The sequence below is a fragment of the Thermobia domestica genome, chromosome 1, assembly GCF_964235325.1.
Source record: "Thermobia domestica chromosome 1, izTheDome1.hap1.1, whole genome shotgun sequence".
Taxonomy (NCBI): domain Eukaryota; kingdom Metazoa; phylum Arthropoda; class Insecta; order Zygentoma; family Lepismatidae; genus Thermobia; species Thermobia domestica.
Window position 1 is genome coordinate 201,917,765 of NC_137454.1, and position 15,591 is coordinate 201,933,355.

Consider the following 15,591-nt stretch of genomic DNA (forward strand, 5'->3'; position numbering starts at 1 on the left):
GGAAGGTTTTAACATCGTCCTTAAATTTGTCTATCCAACGTTGTACTATCTACTCATTGACCCCATGCCTACGGAATGCCTTACCTATTTTCTTTCACGTTTTATTAGAATTTATTCTTAGTTCAAATTCGTAAACCACGAAGATCCGTATAACGCTGTTTGGAGCTCCCGGTTTGACATGCTCTTAATGACGTCCTTGTTTAGTTGTGATGCCCACAATCAGCAAGCTACATTTCTAGATATCCATTAACACGTTGCCTTTTTCAAACAAAATTGTAAATGAAAAACGTAGGGAGTGTGTGCAATGTCACCAAATGGATTTAGAAGAACATCTTTGAGTATCTAACATGAGATGTGTGTAACACTTCCTAATAGAAGTAAGAATTTTGGAACGTACTATAACTCTGCTATTGTGAACATATATGTATAACAAATTACTGTATTTTTGGCAGTTAATACAACAGTGAGAGTCGTATTTCTAGGTGCGAGTATTGCTCATATTTTGTATCTTCTTAATGTGAAAACGGCTATTCACCTCTAGTGTGAAAACTCTCTGGTTGAAATCCGATTCATGTGAGTATGCAGTGGACGCCATCGTGCTTTTCAGTAATTATTGTACTTAAATCATCATTTATACATATTTGTCATGATCATTACGTGCAATACATATGCATAATAGGCTAAACAACATTCTGTTTCAGTTTTGTTTATAAACTGGGTGCTTAACTATATTCATCTTTAACCTGAATTTACGGCGAGAATTAAAATTGTCCAAAGGTAACAGTGGATGTAGATGTTGTCATTTTTAGTTTTCGCTTAATCCAAAATATTTTTTCCTGTCGTTTTAATCTGTTCACATTCTCCCCATGAGATCATTTTTCCCCCTCGTATTATTCTGGGAAAAAGTGCACTATTATAGAAAATTATATCAAATATTGTACTAAATATTTATAAAATATGTCAGACCGTTTCTTGTTAATTAATCATTGCAAGGAGAAAATCGAAGGAATTTCAAGAGTAGAAAAAAATGTATCAAGTAACAAGCTTTCATTTTTGTTGTACTTAAGAACAAGTTGAGGACGTGGTGGCGTAATGGTAGAGTCCTCGTCTCTAGTGCGAAATATCTCAGTTCAATTTCATAACTATGAATTCGTAGGGGAGAAGATTGTGTTCGTGAGTCATCCCATTGTCTCCTACTCTCTCATTCCTGTATTTCATTAGTCTTCATTGCTTGCATATAACCGTTTTTTTTTTTTTTTTACCTTACATTTAAATATATGGTACATTAAGACTAAACTACACATTTTATTTCATTTTAAGAAAAGAAAACAATGTACAAAACAGAAATAAAGATAATATTGCTAATAATTTTATTTTAATAACGTTTTTAACACCTCGCGAGTGTTTTAAAAGACCAAACTATGTTGGAATCATATTATTGTGATTATCAGTATCATTAAAGGTAAATCTGATTACATGCGTACGTTTCTGTTTAACGTCGTCATGCATGTTTACACATCTAGAATTTTTATAGAATATCTCTTTCTCGCTCTTTTCCTTATTCTTTATTGTCTAAAATGTCTAATTTTACTTCTGATACTAGAGAAACATAATTGAACTCAAAGAAATTTAACTAAAGAATTTTTAAAAAAATTGATCCGAAGTATCCAGGAAATTTTTTAAAAAAAAAAAGTGTTTTTTCTTGGTTTGATGCACTTAGTATTCGAACTAGAATTTTATATGAAGCAGGAATGAACTTTATTCCACGAGAAAATATTTAATACCTTTTTATATTATTTGTTGACACACACACATACATTCAATGTCATCGTTTTGCTTCTAATAATGTTCATTCACCATATTTTTTTTCAGAATGTAGAAATATAGAACGATGAGCAAGTCATGCTCTGCTCGAAAATATAGTTTAAATACTTTTATCTGATATATAATCATGCTTTTAAAAAAAAACTGTTTTCACATCGTACGAGCCATGAATAAATTTTTATGAGTTCGTGAATTTCCACCCCTCTCGTTATTATTTCCAGCCTTTGTAATAATTATAAGTATTCTCGCTTCTACATTCTCTTGCGCATAAAACTGTTGCAGTACAATCATCCAATCAGGAAAGTAGTCATCCAGATACTATACGACAGAGCAATGAAATCCCCATTCTTAGTGTGAAATCGCCTTCACAATAAAAATATCATTGGCATGTAATAATACCAGCACCTTGATGCCTTTGTTTATTTACTTGCGGATAGCAACTAGTAACTGCTTAATAACCACACACAATATTGAGCTATAACTGTTAGTAAATAATAATTTCATGTAGATACAATCAGGTAGCAGATTGTAAATTTGTTTTATGACTTTAATCCTCGTGTTAAAGGCTTTATAGTCAAAATTTACAGAAGCATTAATTTCTTGAAACACAGAAAATTCTAATACAGTTGTTGTTTCTTCTAATTGTAACTAACAGCTACTGACATTAACATTTACTACTCTGGTATTTTCAAACTAAATCTCGCAGGTTCCAAAAACGAATCGTACCTGTGGTCAGTTCCAAGTATCTCATTTTATTAAATAATATGCAGAGTTTCAAGATGTCTGACGTACCTCTTGTTACAGTTCAATACGGCATCTTTTATTGTTTATTTATCACCTAAATGCCTTATTCCTCTTGCTTTATTTTTAGTGGAGCTTGTCTCAGCTGAGAGAGGTACATTTGCGAAGGTATAATCTTAGAAGAAGTGCCCTTGAGTTCTTCTTGACAGACCAAACAAACTACTTCATCAATTTTAATTCAAAAGTAAGTATGATTAAAAAAAAAAATGTTTTCTTTTAGTGTGCGAAGTCCTATGAATTTTAATTGCTTTAACTGGCAATTATTGTGCCTATTATTATACAGTTATTGCCTATCATTATATTGCACTTGATAAAAGATAATGTTGAGTTTCGCTGAAAGGCTTTTAATTTGTTCTGACATTCTTACTTCATGTTTCCGTATTTTTTAAGTTATGTGAAGTTTTATGTATTGTTTTGTAGGTGCGTAACAAGATATACAGCAGAATCCTAAGTCTTCGCCCTCCGAACCTGTTCTACCATAGCCGAGGATCTCCGGCAGAATTACTGAAAGCCTCAGGTCTCATTCAGAAGTGGGTGAATCGAGAAATCACTAATTTTGACTATCTCATGCAGGTACGCTAAAATTGAGTATATTGTACGAAACGTATCAACGGTCTTATGTCGGTCGTTGTCAAACTTTACAAAAGTACACAACGCGGCAGAAAGAATTTCTCTATTTGGGAAGTTAAAAAATTGAAACCAAACGAAGTACGGCAATTGTTTTTGATTATTTATTATTACTGGAAAGTACAAGAATACCCTTTTAAATCAACGTATTTTCAACAAAACATCGCTCAAATGGTGGTTTCTATTATTGATACAAACAGCGAAGCTGATGCAAAATGCACGCTGCGCTACTATCAGCGACCCACCATTGTTTTATAAACTCCTCAACAACAAATCATGATATTCTCCCGTTCACACCACAGTATACTGTGAAAACGATACCCACACTGCTGTTCGCCGACACGCTCTCCACCCGAAACTATGCTAAATCGAGCAGTTCTTTGGCAACTGCGACAATTTCGAAATTTTTTTCTTCGTTTAGTCCTGGCAGATCTATGGGAGAGATACCTTACATCTTTACGTGAAAGTAGTGTTCTTACTGCCATTTTGAATGATGTCATATGGCCCAACTATGTCCCGGCCAAGATGGTTCAATATCAAAATTTAGTTCTGGTCCATATATATATATATATATATATATATATATATATATATAGTTGTATATTGGTATCATATTTTACATATTAAGTCGCTAATTTAACTCACTATGAGTAAGACCTTGAACAAGTGCCTGAGAGAAGGAATGGCACTCTCTCCTTCATATTTGGTGTTATAGTGAGAAGGAATGACATCCGCTGTGCTTTTAGGCGGATGTGGTAGGAAAGGAAAGCCAAGCTGATTGTCCAAATTTATTGATAAATTCTATTGTGAAGTGTTGTTATTTCATTGTTAACATGTTAACTTCTGATGACCGTGTGTGTGTACTTAACAATTACTTTCGGATAGATCCCGTGAATCGAAAGTTTTAAATTTATAACAGTACTACAGTCCAAGTAAAAACTTGTTCATATCAGTCAACATTGAATGTGTGAATCTTCGCTGAGTATTCTCTACGGATTCTGACAGTTGAAATGGCAGAAGTAGTACATAAAACGCAAACAATCCGACATCTCTAGCGACCATAAAACCATCGTTTCATTTTGCCAAACCCTGGATATATGATTAATTTGATCATCTAAAAATGAGTGTTTATAATTAGATAACTTATAATGCATTTTTATTTTTATTATTTATCCGTACTTATCATCAAACAAATATTCTGGATTTTTATTCGTGTTTTCATCTCTGTTACAGCTGAATACCATAGCTGGTAGAACGTATAATGATCTATCACAATACCCAGTTTTCCCTTGGATTTTATCGGATTACAATTCTGAGGAGCTAGATCTAGAAAATCCAGCAAGTTTTAGAGATCTGTCAAAACCTATTGGTATTGTCAATCCAAAGAATGTCGCTGAAGTGAAAGCGAAGTATGATAGTTTTGAGGATCCTACAGGTAAGCAGTGTATGTAATTTTACAGGAGGTACTATTAGTAATCACAAGAATCACTTTTATCGTCTTGAAAATTAGTTATCAAATAACTTTAGCAAATATTAATTCAATGGCTAGATTTTGAATTGTAAAAGTAATACTGTACTTATGAAGACTTAAAACTGAGTATTGTACTAATGAGAACATGTACAGATATGCTCAAGATTATTATTATTATTATTATTTGAACTTTGTGAAATATCGCTGTCACTTGAAATTTTTACCATAAACTGAAAATTATTCGTACCTTGAATAGTTTTGTTATATTGTATTTCTAAAAAGAAAAATGTAAAATGAATATAAATATTTTACGTTTATTATTACATTTGCTAATAATAAAGTTACAATAGAACATTATTTACTAACCCACCAAAAATAATGAAATTCACAAATATTCTTTAGTATACTCTTATTCTCATATTGAATGAAATTCGTTTCTGATACTTTCTAGATGATTAAGAAGAAAACTAAACAAGTTAAACAATAAAAGTCGTTAATAATAGCAAACACGTTAAAGATTTATTTATTTATTTATTTATGTCTTCTTTTACGAGGCGAAGTTAAGGCTTTGCATCCTTCTCCGAGCTTTTAACTACGTGCATACGTTAAAAAAAAATATTAACAAAAGAAAAGTATTGAACCACATAAAAAAAGAATACACTACTTAATTATAAAATAGTTAAACACTTCAAAACAAGAAATGAAAATAAATATACAAGAGAGGAAACAAAAAAGGCGTCTATATAGGAATACGATCTGAAATAAAAATAACTGGAGAAACCTAAATTAAATATTGTATATAACAGTACTAGAAGTATAAATAAATAAGATATACAAGTTAACATAGATTACTAATTGGTTGTGTGTTTATATATGGGTAATTAATAATCTGGTAAAACAAAGATGCCTCACATGCTAAGACGTCTCAAGATTTAAGACCTCAGACCGTCCTATTCGAAGTGTAAAGGAATTTATAAGACCAAAAGGATAGTTTTACCATGTATAAAGTGCAAGCTGCTGCAATCAGCGAATTTACTGACTGCAAATTATTATTATTATTATTATTATTATTATTATTATTATTATTATTATTATTATTATTATTATTATTATTATTATTATTATTATTATTATTATTATTATTATTATTATTATTATAAATTATTATAATATTGATATTCAACAATTTTGTTTCAGGCACAATAGCGAAATTTCACTATGGCACACATTATTCCAATTCTGCAGGAGTACTCCACTATTTGGTACGCGTAGAACCTTTTACGACACTTCACATTGAGCTGCAGAGTGGGAGGTAATTGTTATCGGTGTATTTTGATTCCTGTTTCTCAAATAAACTTGGAAATTTGGTGGAGGAAAAAAAAATCAGAAATTCAACAATTTTTGTATCAGTTGTAAATAAATTAAGAATGTCACACTAACAAGGACACATATGTTAGTATTCTGAGGAAAATAAAGTTGAGATTTTGATTCCAAAGATGAATTACCAATCTGATGATGTGATATATATATATATATATATATATATATATATATATATATAATGTAGATATATGTAATAATGTGAGTATTTAATTAGAAGATAAACAAGTGAGGAAAGCAATCTAAAGTGTTATACATAGCTTTGTTTTGCAATAATAAATACTATATATAATAATTATTATTATTTCATATTTGAAACGTGTTCGTAAGATGTTTTCACTCAAAATAGTTCTGTTCACAGCATTATCCGCTATCACAGCGCTTTCTTCCGCTATTATAAAATGAAACTTCTCAATTTCTGTATTTTCTTTTCTTTTGATTTTCACTTCGATCTGTTTCAAAATATTTTTCATTCAATGTTACTTTCGATTGCTTCAGACTTGTAAACCTACGATGGAGCAAATAGCAAAATACTAATTACGTAGAAATGCTGTTCTTGTAGCATCTCAGTTTCATTATGCAGGACCGTCTAGGTAGGCATCGAAACTAATATTCGTCAATTGATAGATTAGTATCTGTAGATGCAGAGTATGTATTTGCATAAAAAGGGCACATGGTGCTGTACATTCATGTTAAGTGGTGTCTTCACTACGCTCATCACTTTTTGTGTTTTTTTTCTTGTAAGTAACTCAGTAAGGGTGGTTTTAAAAATGGCCATATTAAATGAATTACTAGTTGTTGTCTAGACCCTCCATTTTGTGTAGAAATATGAGTGTCCAACAACTATCACTGTACAAACTTCATACCCAAACTTTTGGCCTAGTATATATACATATAAAAGACTTCGAAACAATTACTGATTTGTATATGGTATTTGCCTTACTTTTTTAGTTTTGTACATCCTTTATTGTCTTTAAGTTAATAAAATTCAATGTGGTGGGAAAAGTAGCAAAGGAGTGCTGGAATATTTCACGTTAGTATTGGTACACAAAGCAGATGTTCATACTTATAGAAAAAGAGGTCCTTTTGAGACATAAATTCTTCAGTTTTGTAGAAAATAAACGTTCTTATTTCATAAATGAGTATCATGAGGAAAATTTGTTTCTTGTGGAGAAATAAATGTTGAAATAGTAAGTAAATGTTGAAATAATAAATTTGTAATATTAAAGTTACAATGGGTAAAGATGTATTCAGCTTCCTTCTCATAATTTCTTAGAAACTATATGAAGCCTTTTTAAGTAGCACAATTTTTCTCTCTTGAAGGTTCGATGTTGCTGATCGACAATTCCATTCTATACCTCAGACATGGAAGATGCTCCTGGAAAATCCGAATGATAATAAAGAACTCATTCCAGAGTTCTTTTATTTCCCTGAATTTCTTGTAAATATGAATGGGTAAGTTTTATGAAATGTAAAGAAATATTTAAGTTTCATATTTTTGTAGAATGCATTCTGTTATCGCAGATATATTCAGCATCAAAATTTACATAGAATATTTTTAGAGTAGCAACTTAAGAGAGCACCGAATTGTGCTCTATAAAAATAAGTTAAGTAAAATTAAAGTTGACATCAAGATTGTGGTACGAATAGAAAAGTAATAGGTAATTAACTTTCTTTAAAAAATCGTAATTTCTAGTACTTAGTATACGGTGATTAAAAGTTCATTCATGTCTACACAGTATATCAATTTTGTTTGGTCCAGCGTGTTTTCCAGTTCACTGTATACCCAACAATAAAACTCTAGTAATAATGTGTATTTGTTGTCTATTCTGTTGAAAGATTAATAGAAATTTAGATCATGTTTAAATCGAGAAAATCCGAGATATATTTGAGAATTTGCCAATTTGTTTTCGGCGCTGTTTCTACAAGGTAGAAAAGAAGACGTGTTAGCATATTCATAAAAACGAATACCATTTATTCTAGAACCATAGTTTATGTACCTTCAGTATAACTTCCTTCTATATTTACTACCGTCTGTAACAGTGGCTGCCAAACTTATGAAGTTTCTGAGCTACCGTACCGTTTTTAAATCCTATGTGAGCTATCAACCAAAGGAACTACCAACTTAAAAAAAAAAAAAAAAAAAATCTTACATTTGTTTATTGCCTATAAACTTACATCTCTAGTAAATATGAAATCAAACTATCCAAGTTAGCAAATGCCTAATATACACACGAGAAACATAACGTGCACAACCCCACGCGTATACAATCGACTGTGAGATGAGGCTGACAATGGCAGTTGTACCGGAAAATCAAGTAGTTGTTGTCAGTCAGCGCTCTCTGTCGTTAGCGTCAGTTCAGTGGAGGAATCAACATTAGCCAACTGGAGTATTAACGCGATCTACCGAAAATGTCTCTGCGTGCTACTAGTAGCTGGTGATCACTGATCTGAACATTGTGAGAGAGGGCATTGCTATGCAAGATAATATGTATTGGTGGAAATTATATCATTACGTTTGCATCACAAGACAAAGATGTTATTTCAGATACCCATGGCGGGACGAGACATTCACAGTGTGGTCTGAGGAACTGCATGATAGGTTATTACACTGTCCATATTATTATCTTAAGAAAGATTCTAATTACAGGCAATCAGTGTACTTCGTTTTACGTACCGTAATTGATGTCGTACATATATCATATCGCCTGGTTATTTCAAGAGTAATATAACTCAAAAATCCCCCTTATTGACTTATGGGCAGCAAATGAAAGCTAATCTTGATGGCTATCTCTGGTAAAAATTTCACAGATGTGCTTCCAAAACTGGGCGCTAGAGAGCACTTTGTGTTGTTCTTGCGTCCATTTGTTTTCACTGCCTTTCGAAACGTTCAAACGCTTCTCCTGAAAAGTTAAGAATTTTGAGTTATGTCATTCTTGAAATAAACAGGCGATATGTCAGTATGAACATTAGGGTTATATTCCCGAGTTCTTGCAACCTGGCATCCCAGAGAGTTAAATGTCATGATTTATTGAACTTGCATTTCATTTTCGGCTTGTAAGATGACGCCCACGATTTATCCAACGCAATCATCATCTTAAGATACACGTACAGGGCGAACTAATATCTTATGAAATAAAATAATCCTAGCATTTGATAAGGAATTTAGAATTATTCTAGGACCCTTAAATCATCAAAGAAAAACTTTTTTATTCATCTCATTAACCCCGTTCAATAACTTCATAGGATTATTTCCATATGAATTGACCAGTCCCAGAGACCTAACATTTAGTTTAATTCTAATCTGTAAGAGATTATATGATTTTTAAACACTTTGTGCAACATCGTAGTAAATTGCACACCTACCTCTGCACCTAATTTCCTAATTGCTCATTACCAATCCACCTCCAGCAGGATTGGATCATATAAATATGACACTAATGATCTGCATGGAACTCTACCCCTATGTGATTACATCCTTGACGAAAGCTTGACACTCAACAGACCACTGTAAAGTGTGGTCACGGATGGTGTTAATTATGTAATCTAGGTTAGCATAACATTTCTTCGTCTTTATACTACTAATCTTCGTGACCGCCACGCTGCTGACGTCCTAATTCTTTCTTCCTATCAATAATTACACTACTAATGCATATGAACTGAAAATAACTTTTGGTTTTCCAATATTACTTCAAAAGTGTAATAATTTAAATGTCACTCGAAGGAATGTCAAACCGACGGTAACCGCAAGAAATGTACAATATATAGAGAATTTTAATATAAGATAATAAAGGGTACGGGCTACTCCACTAAACTTTGTCGCTCCAATTCCTTACACTAAATCATGTTGTTCTACAGTTATTAATGAAACATTTTCTTGTCAAATACGAACAAAATTATAAGCCATTTTCAGAAAACTTCATCAAAAAAAAAAAAAAAAAAAAAAAAAAAAAAACTCATTCCAAAAGTAAATTACCCCTTGTAGATTTTTCACAAGAAGCCATATATTAGGGTTATTAATAACATATTTGTCCATAAAACAACAACAAAATCGCATGATTTGTATTTTGCCAAAAAAAAAAAAGTAAGCTACCCCTGTGGATATTCTCGTGGAAGTTATTTATACATTATTGGAATAATAATGAAATATTTGTTTATAAATTATGACCAAAATCACCACTTTTTAGAAAACAGTCTGAAAAGAAACTCACCCTATAGAGAAAACTACTCTGTGCTTTTTTCGTAAGGATGAAATATAAACAAAATTGCCTATGAGAAAATTGTCCGAAAAAACTTATCCTCAAGAATAAACTACCCTTCATAGATTTTTTCAGGCAAATGAGTAATGCCATTTTTCAGGTTATTAAAGACATATTTATTTATGAAATATGAAGAAAATCGTCCGAAAAATATTCGCCTCCAGAATAAACTATCCCTCGTAGATTTTTGAGAACAAATGAGTTATGCCATATTCTCTGATTATTAATGAAATAAAACAAATTCTCTTGAGTCGTTTTTGAAAAAAAAAAATCGTTCGAGGAAAATCGCACCCCAAGAATAAACTACCCCTTCTCGATTTTCCTAGAGAAATGACGTATACCACGGCATAGGATTGTTATTGAAAAATGTATTTATAAAATACAAACAAAATCGTTACAGCCGTTGAAAAAAAAAAAAAAAAAAAAAAAACACATTTTCAAATTTTCACCCATCAGCAAACTACCTTATTTTTAGGAATAGGAAGAAAAGTCAAAAAACCTCTGTGCATAATTACATAAGAAACTTTAATTTTAAAATTAGGTTTTGGTACGTTGAACGGCATGGCCTCTAGGCGAATGTACATCAGAACGAACAGATGTCGAAAAATCACTTTGCCGATATCTATGGTCCATGAAACGTGTAAATCCGTTGAAAACTCGAAATCACTTTTTTTTTCCACGATCACCATACTTCTCTCTTTTCGTCATTCGAAAGTAAAAATTACAAATTGATATGATATGATATGATATATATATATACACAAGCGTTTAATTTTTAATCTTTATCCGTAGGTTTGATTTAGGCGTTTTGCAGGGGACTAAAGAACGTGTAGATAATGTAATTCTACCAAAATGGGCGAACAGTCCTGAAGACTTCATATATAAACACCGTCAGGCTTTGGTAAGTACTAAGCATTTAGTTACCTAACTTAAGTGGATTTAAATAGCCAAAATCTTTATCTTGATTCAAGATTTTGTATAAGTAAGGTGGGTGTTTACATTTTTCTGAACATGCCTTTTATGCCACAAGGTTTCCTTTGTAATAAATTGTTCTGTTACAAAGATGTTTCTCATCTTACGGAAATAGTGATTTCTGCTTTTCGTTCTCAGCTCTATCCCAAATGAAAATAATTCTTCAGTTTAACTTGCACAGACATTTCCTGTAAGCTAAAAGACGGATAATAAACGTAAGCGAATGATGAAAAAAATGGTGAAATTATAATAGTGGGAGGAAACGGGAAAACCCAGAAATGTTGTTCGATTGTGTTAAGGACACAATGGAGGTACAATTATGAGAGTTATACTGTCAAGTAGAGCGATTCATGGCAAGTCAGAAATTCAAACTCGACCATCTTTGAATTCTGATAGCATTCGCGCCGGCCATAACACTTATTGCGTAACGCGGATTGCATATCTTCCAGGCGTGCCCGACTTCGTTTTTCCTCTTTTTACACCAAGTTGAACCGCGAGTATCAAAACCATGGTCAAGATATATTATAGGTGGGTTGGTGCTGCTTCTATGATGGAAATTAGAAGGTGGTCACTCGAACATAAAACAAAACTATATAAGTTCGCTTTTCGCTAGGAATTTAAAGGGCGACATACATTGTTTCTAGTTTTCGGTAAGGCCATTCATCCCCATAACTTAAATCGTTTCCGAAATATTAACAATTTTTGATTTTCGAATTTTCAACAATAACTTCGAAATTCGAAGGAATTTGAATAAATTTGTAGTTGATTTTCTGGTCAAAGTTATCATTGGATATGAGGTACCTCTTGTATAAATATCACAGCAATCCATGTAAGGGCACTTTTCACCACCTTATCCGGCTGCACCCTTTCCGATCGTCGTTACCATTAAGCACTAATGTTCTGAACTACTGTAATTTCTTCATTACATTTCTAGCAGTGGGAAATATAGAAGTCTGTACATGTTTATTATCAGTTAATTTATTATTCTGCCCCATAGGGTTCATATAGGGTTCTCAGATTTCCATGTTACTTTCTTAATACTTTTGACTACTTGCAACTCTTTTAATAGTATGGTTGTTATTTTTATCATTAGTTCTAAACTGTGCTCTTGGGTACATAGTTTAAACCTCAGTGTCGTAAGGTAGGGATACAAGGTAAGATTTGATTTTCTACTTTTGTGTTTCTTTAATTACTGCATTAGCTATTTATATTTTTACAAACTTAATGATTAATGAAATGAATAGTGATTAATGATATGAAAGAATAATATAACGTGAATTTTATTTTATCAATTGCAGGAAAGTGAATATGTATCGTCTCACTTAAATGAATGGATCGATCTTATATTTGGTTATAAACAAAAAGGGCCGAAAGCTGTCGAGGCGCTAAATGTATTCTACTATTGCAGGTAAGTCCTTAATACTACTGAGAGCCCGGACTAACACTTTTGTAACATGCAAAGCTGACGTACAAGTTAAGATAATAAATTCAAAGTCATAGAGAAATATCCGTTTCATTATATGTTAGCGCTAGCTGTTATCTGAACACATTTAGCTAAATGACACACAAAAATGTTGATCTTAGTTCTAAAATATTGATAAAAATAATAAATAATAGAGAAACAGGTAGTTATATCATTCCATACTCTTGCTGTCTTTTCTTTTCCTGTAATGATTTTAAAACAGTAAAATAAAACTATTGCTATTATATCCGTATTTAATAAAATTTCGCAAATACACAATCACAAAACTACATGGTAACCCACAACCCTTTACCATAAATTTTATAAAATTTATTCAATTAATCCTCCTGTTTTTCAAGACAAGTCCAGTCTATGCTTTTACTTCAATAACATATATTCTATTAGGCCCAATTTTATGGGTGATTTCTCCTTTTCCATTTGATATAACAAATAATATTCCTGACTAGTATCTTTATATTATTAGTTGCTTCTTGGGAACTAAACTGTCAAACTCATTAACCCAACTTCTTGTTTGAATCTGTCACCAATAAGCAGAGTGATCTGTTTCCGTTCTTCTTCATTCAGCTCCGTGTTCAGGACTGTCAGGGGCCGCCGTGGCTCAGTGGTAGAGCGTTCACCTCTGGTGCTTGGGGTCCCGGGTTCGATCCCAGCCCCCTCCAAGTGAACTTTGTGGTGGACAAACACGGTGTGCGTGGGTTTCCTGGGGATTCTTCCGTTTCCTTCCACTTTCTTCATTCCACCATTTTATTCATTACTTATCATCACCGTCTCCTTTAGCCTAACAGGCATAACTATGAGACGTAAAGCTCAAAGATTTCATTTCATTTTTTTTCAGGACTGTCACCAGCAAAAGCGAACACTTGACTGTATTTTTTTATTACTCGCTAACTTAGAAAGGGAAGCAATATTTAAATATATATTTCCGAATTTTGAATAGGGTAGATTTGTTTCAACTTACTAAAAACAATATTCCAATCGGTTCATTCACTGCAAAGATTTTTTTTTAAAAATAATTACATAGCCGAGTGCCTAATTTTGCTGGCGACTGTACCTAGAAAAAAAGAAATATACGTAATCCATATGAAACTTCACTCGTATGAGAGACCATACAAAATGTAACATTTTCTGAAATGTGTATCTGTGTGATATGTATATATATAACGGGGCAAGTAATCCGCTGTTATTTATATCAGTCATTTATATTCAAAACAGATTTTCTTCATGTCCTACATAGAAACAAAATTTTTATTTAAAATTAAATTACATACAAATAAAGCTGAACAGTAATTTGTACGTTTTTTAAAAGCTACGAAGGAGCTGTGGATTTGGACGCGATTGAAAATCCAGTTGAGAGACAAGCTGTGGAAGGGATGATCAATAACTTCGGCCAAACTCCTTGTCAGCTATTGAAGGAAAGACATCCGAAAAGATTGTCATTGGACGAGGCACTGTTGAAAATGGTTAAAGCCGAATTAAAGAAACCTGACCTCACATACTTCCTCAAAAGTTTAAAGGCTTTCTGTGCAGAGGTAAGTGACTACTATATATATATATTTATATTTAAGTTACCATAATGTTTTATGTGAGAAAAAGAAAGTGAAAGTCTCTAGGCAAAAACAAGGAAATTATCTGTAACAAAGAATACAAAGAATATCCAATCTTGACAGTAGGCTCATTGTCAGGCTTTTTATTTTTTCGATGCCACTGTGTTATTATAAGTGATAGCGAAGAATGAAAAATGAAATAGGAAAAGGAAAACTGAAATAAATTTGAGTGTATACTTTATTTTTCTCCTTCAGATCACCGTATAGAGTGCTCTTTTTTCCTTTAAGAGTAAGTCCAGAAATGAAATACGTGTTATCCGCCAATAGATTATGTTTATTTGAATTCCTATAAGTATTCTCGATTCTGTGTTGTTTGATGTCTCCCTTGTTTCTTTACGGTATGCAGAAGCATTCCAGCAGCGTACAGTTCGGTGACTATTTGCCGTTTCATAGTATTATGCAGGGCTTCCAGGTGTCTTACTTTCCTATTTTTTCTATTTTGGAAATTTGTGTATATTTGTCTTATATATGTCCTATATTTTAATCTTGCTCTTTATTTCCTATATTTTTCATTGATTGAATTATTAAAAATACAAGCCAAGGGCAGTTCTAGTAATGATATAAATTGCCATATTAGCAATATGATAAATGCGTCTTAGTTTTATTTTTTTTTTTTTTTTTTTTAGGAACTAATCAGTAATCCTCACTATTATTATTTTTTTTTTTTAATTTTCGTTTTCGTGTCTTTCCATGTCCATTCTTTTTTCTCTTTCTTTCTTTGTTTCCTAAGTGCTTACTTCTCCCCAATGAAGATTAACTGAGGAACCTTGCCATGCTCCAGTTTCTTATAATGCAAGCTGTTAACATTTTTTTCAGCAGTGTGCAGCAGTATTGGCTAGGCATTAAGGTGTGTTGGTATTCAACAACATTTCCCAACACCTTCCAGTATTGCTGTACATTATATACAGAGTTCATACGCGTCCTGAAAAACCTGAAAATAAAAGTGTCATGGAAACGTCTTGGAAAGCAGAAAAATTGTAAAAGTCTTGGAAATGTCCCGAAATTTATACTGTATAACAGTTGTTAGAAGTGTATATAAACTATAATTCCCAGAGCCAGTGCTTAAAGTGACATCAGATGAGGTGGCGGTATGCAACAAATATGACTATATATATATATATATATATATATATATATATATATATATATATAGAGAGAGAGAGAGAGAGA

At 32.3% G+C, this 15,591-nt stretch overlaps 1 protein-coding gene across 2 annotated transcripts in view; it reads left to right on the plus strand.

Moving 5' to 3' along the window:
• LOC145692843 (neurobeachin-like protein 1) overlaps positions 1 to 15,591 on the plus strand; it is a 561,942-nt gene that overhangs the window by 518,510 nt on the left and 27,841 nt on the right. For both annotated transcript variants that reach the window (XM_081768357.1, XM_081768365.1), the window contains 8 exons: positions 2,696 to 2,809; positions 3,046 to 3,198; positions 4,486 to 4,687; positions 5,921 to 6,035; positions 7,427 to 7,558; positions 11,155 to 11,263; positions 12,633 to 12,742; positions 14,124 to 14,346. In XM_081768357.1, the coding sequence (XP_081624483.1) occupies positions 2,696 to 2,809; positions 3,046 to 3,198; positions 4,486 to 4,687; positions 5,921 to 6,035; positions 7,427 to 7,558; positions 11,155 to 11,263; positions 12,633 to 12,742; positions 14,124 to 14,346 (1,158 nt within the window). The remainder of the gene's footprint in view (positions 1 to 2,695; positions 2,810 to 3,045; positions 3,199 to 4,485; positions 4,688 to 5,920; positions 6,036 to 7,426; positions 7,559 to 11,154; positions 11,264 to 12,632; positions 12,743 to 14,123; positions 14,347 to 15,591) is intronic.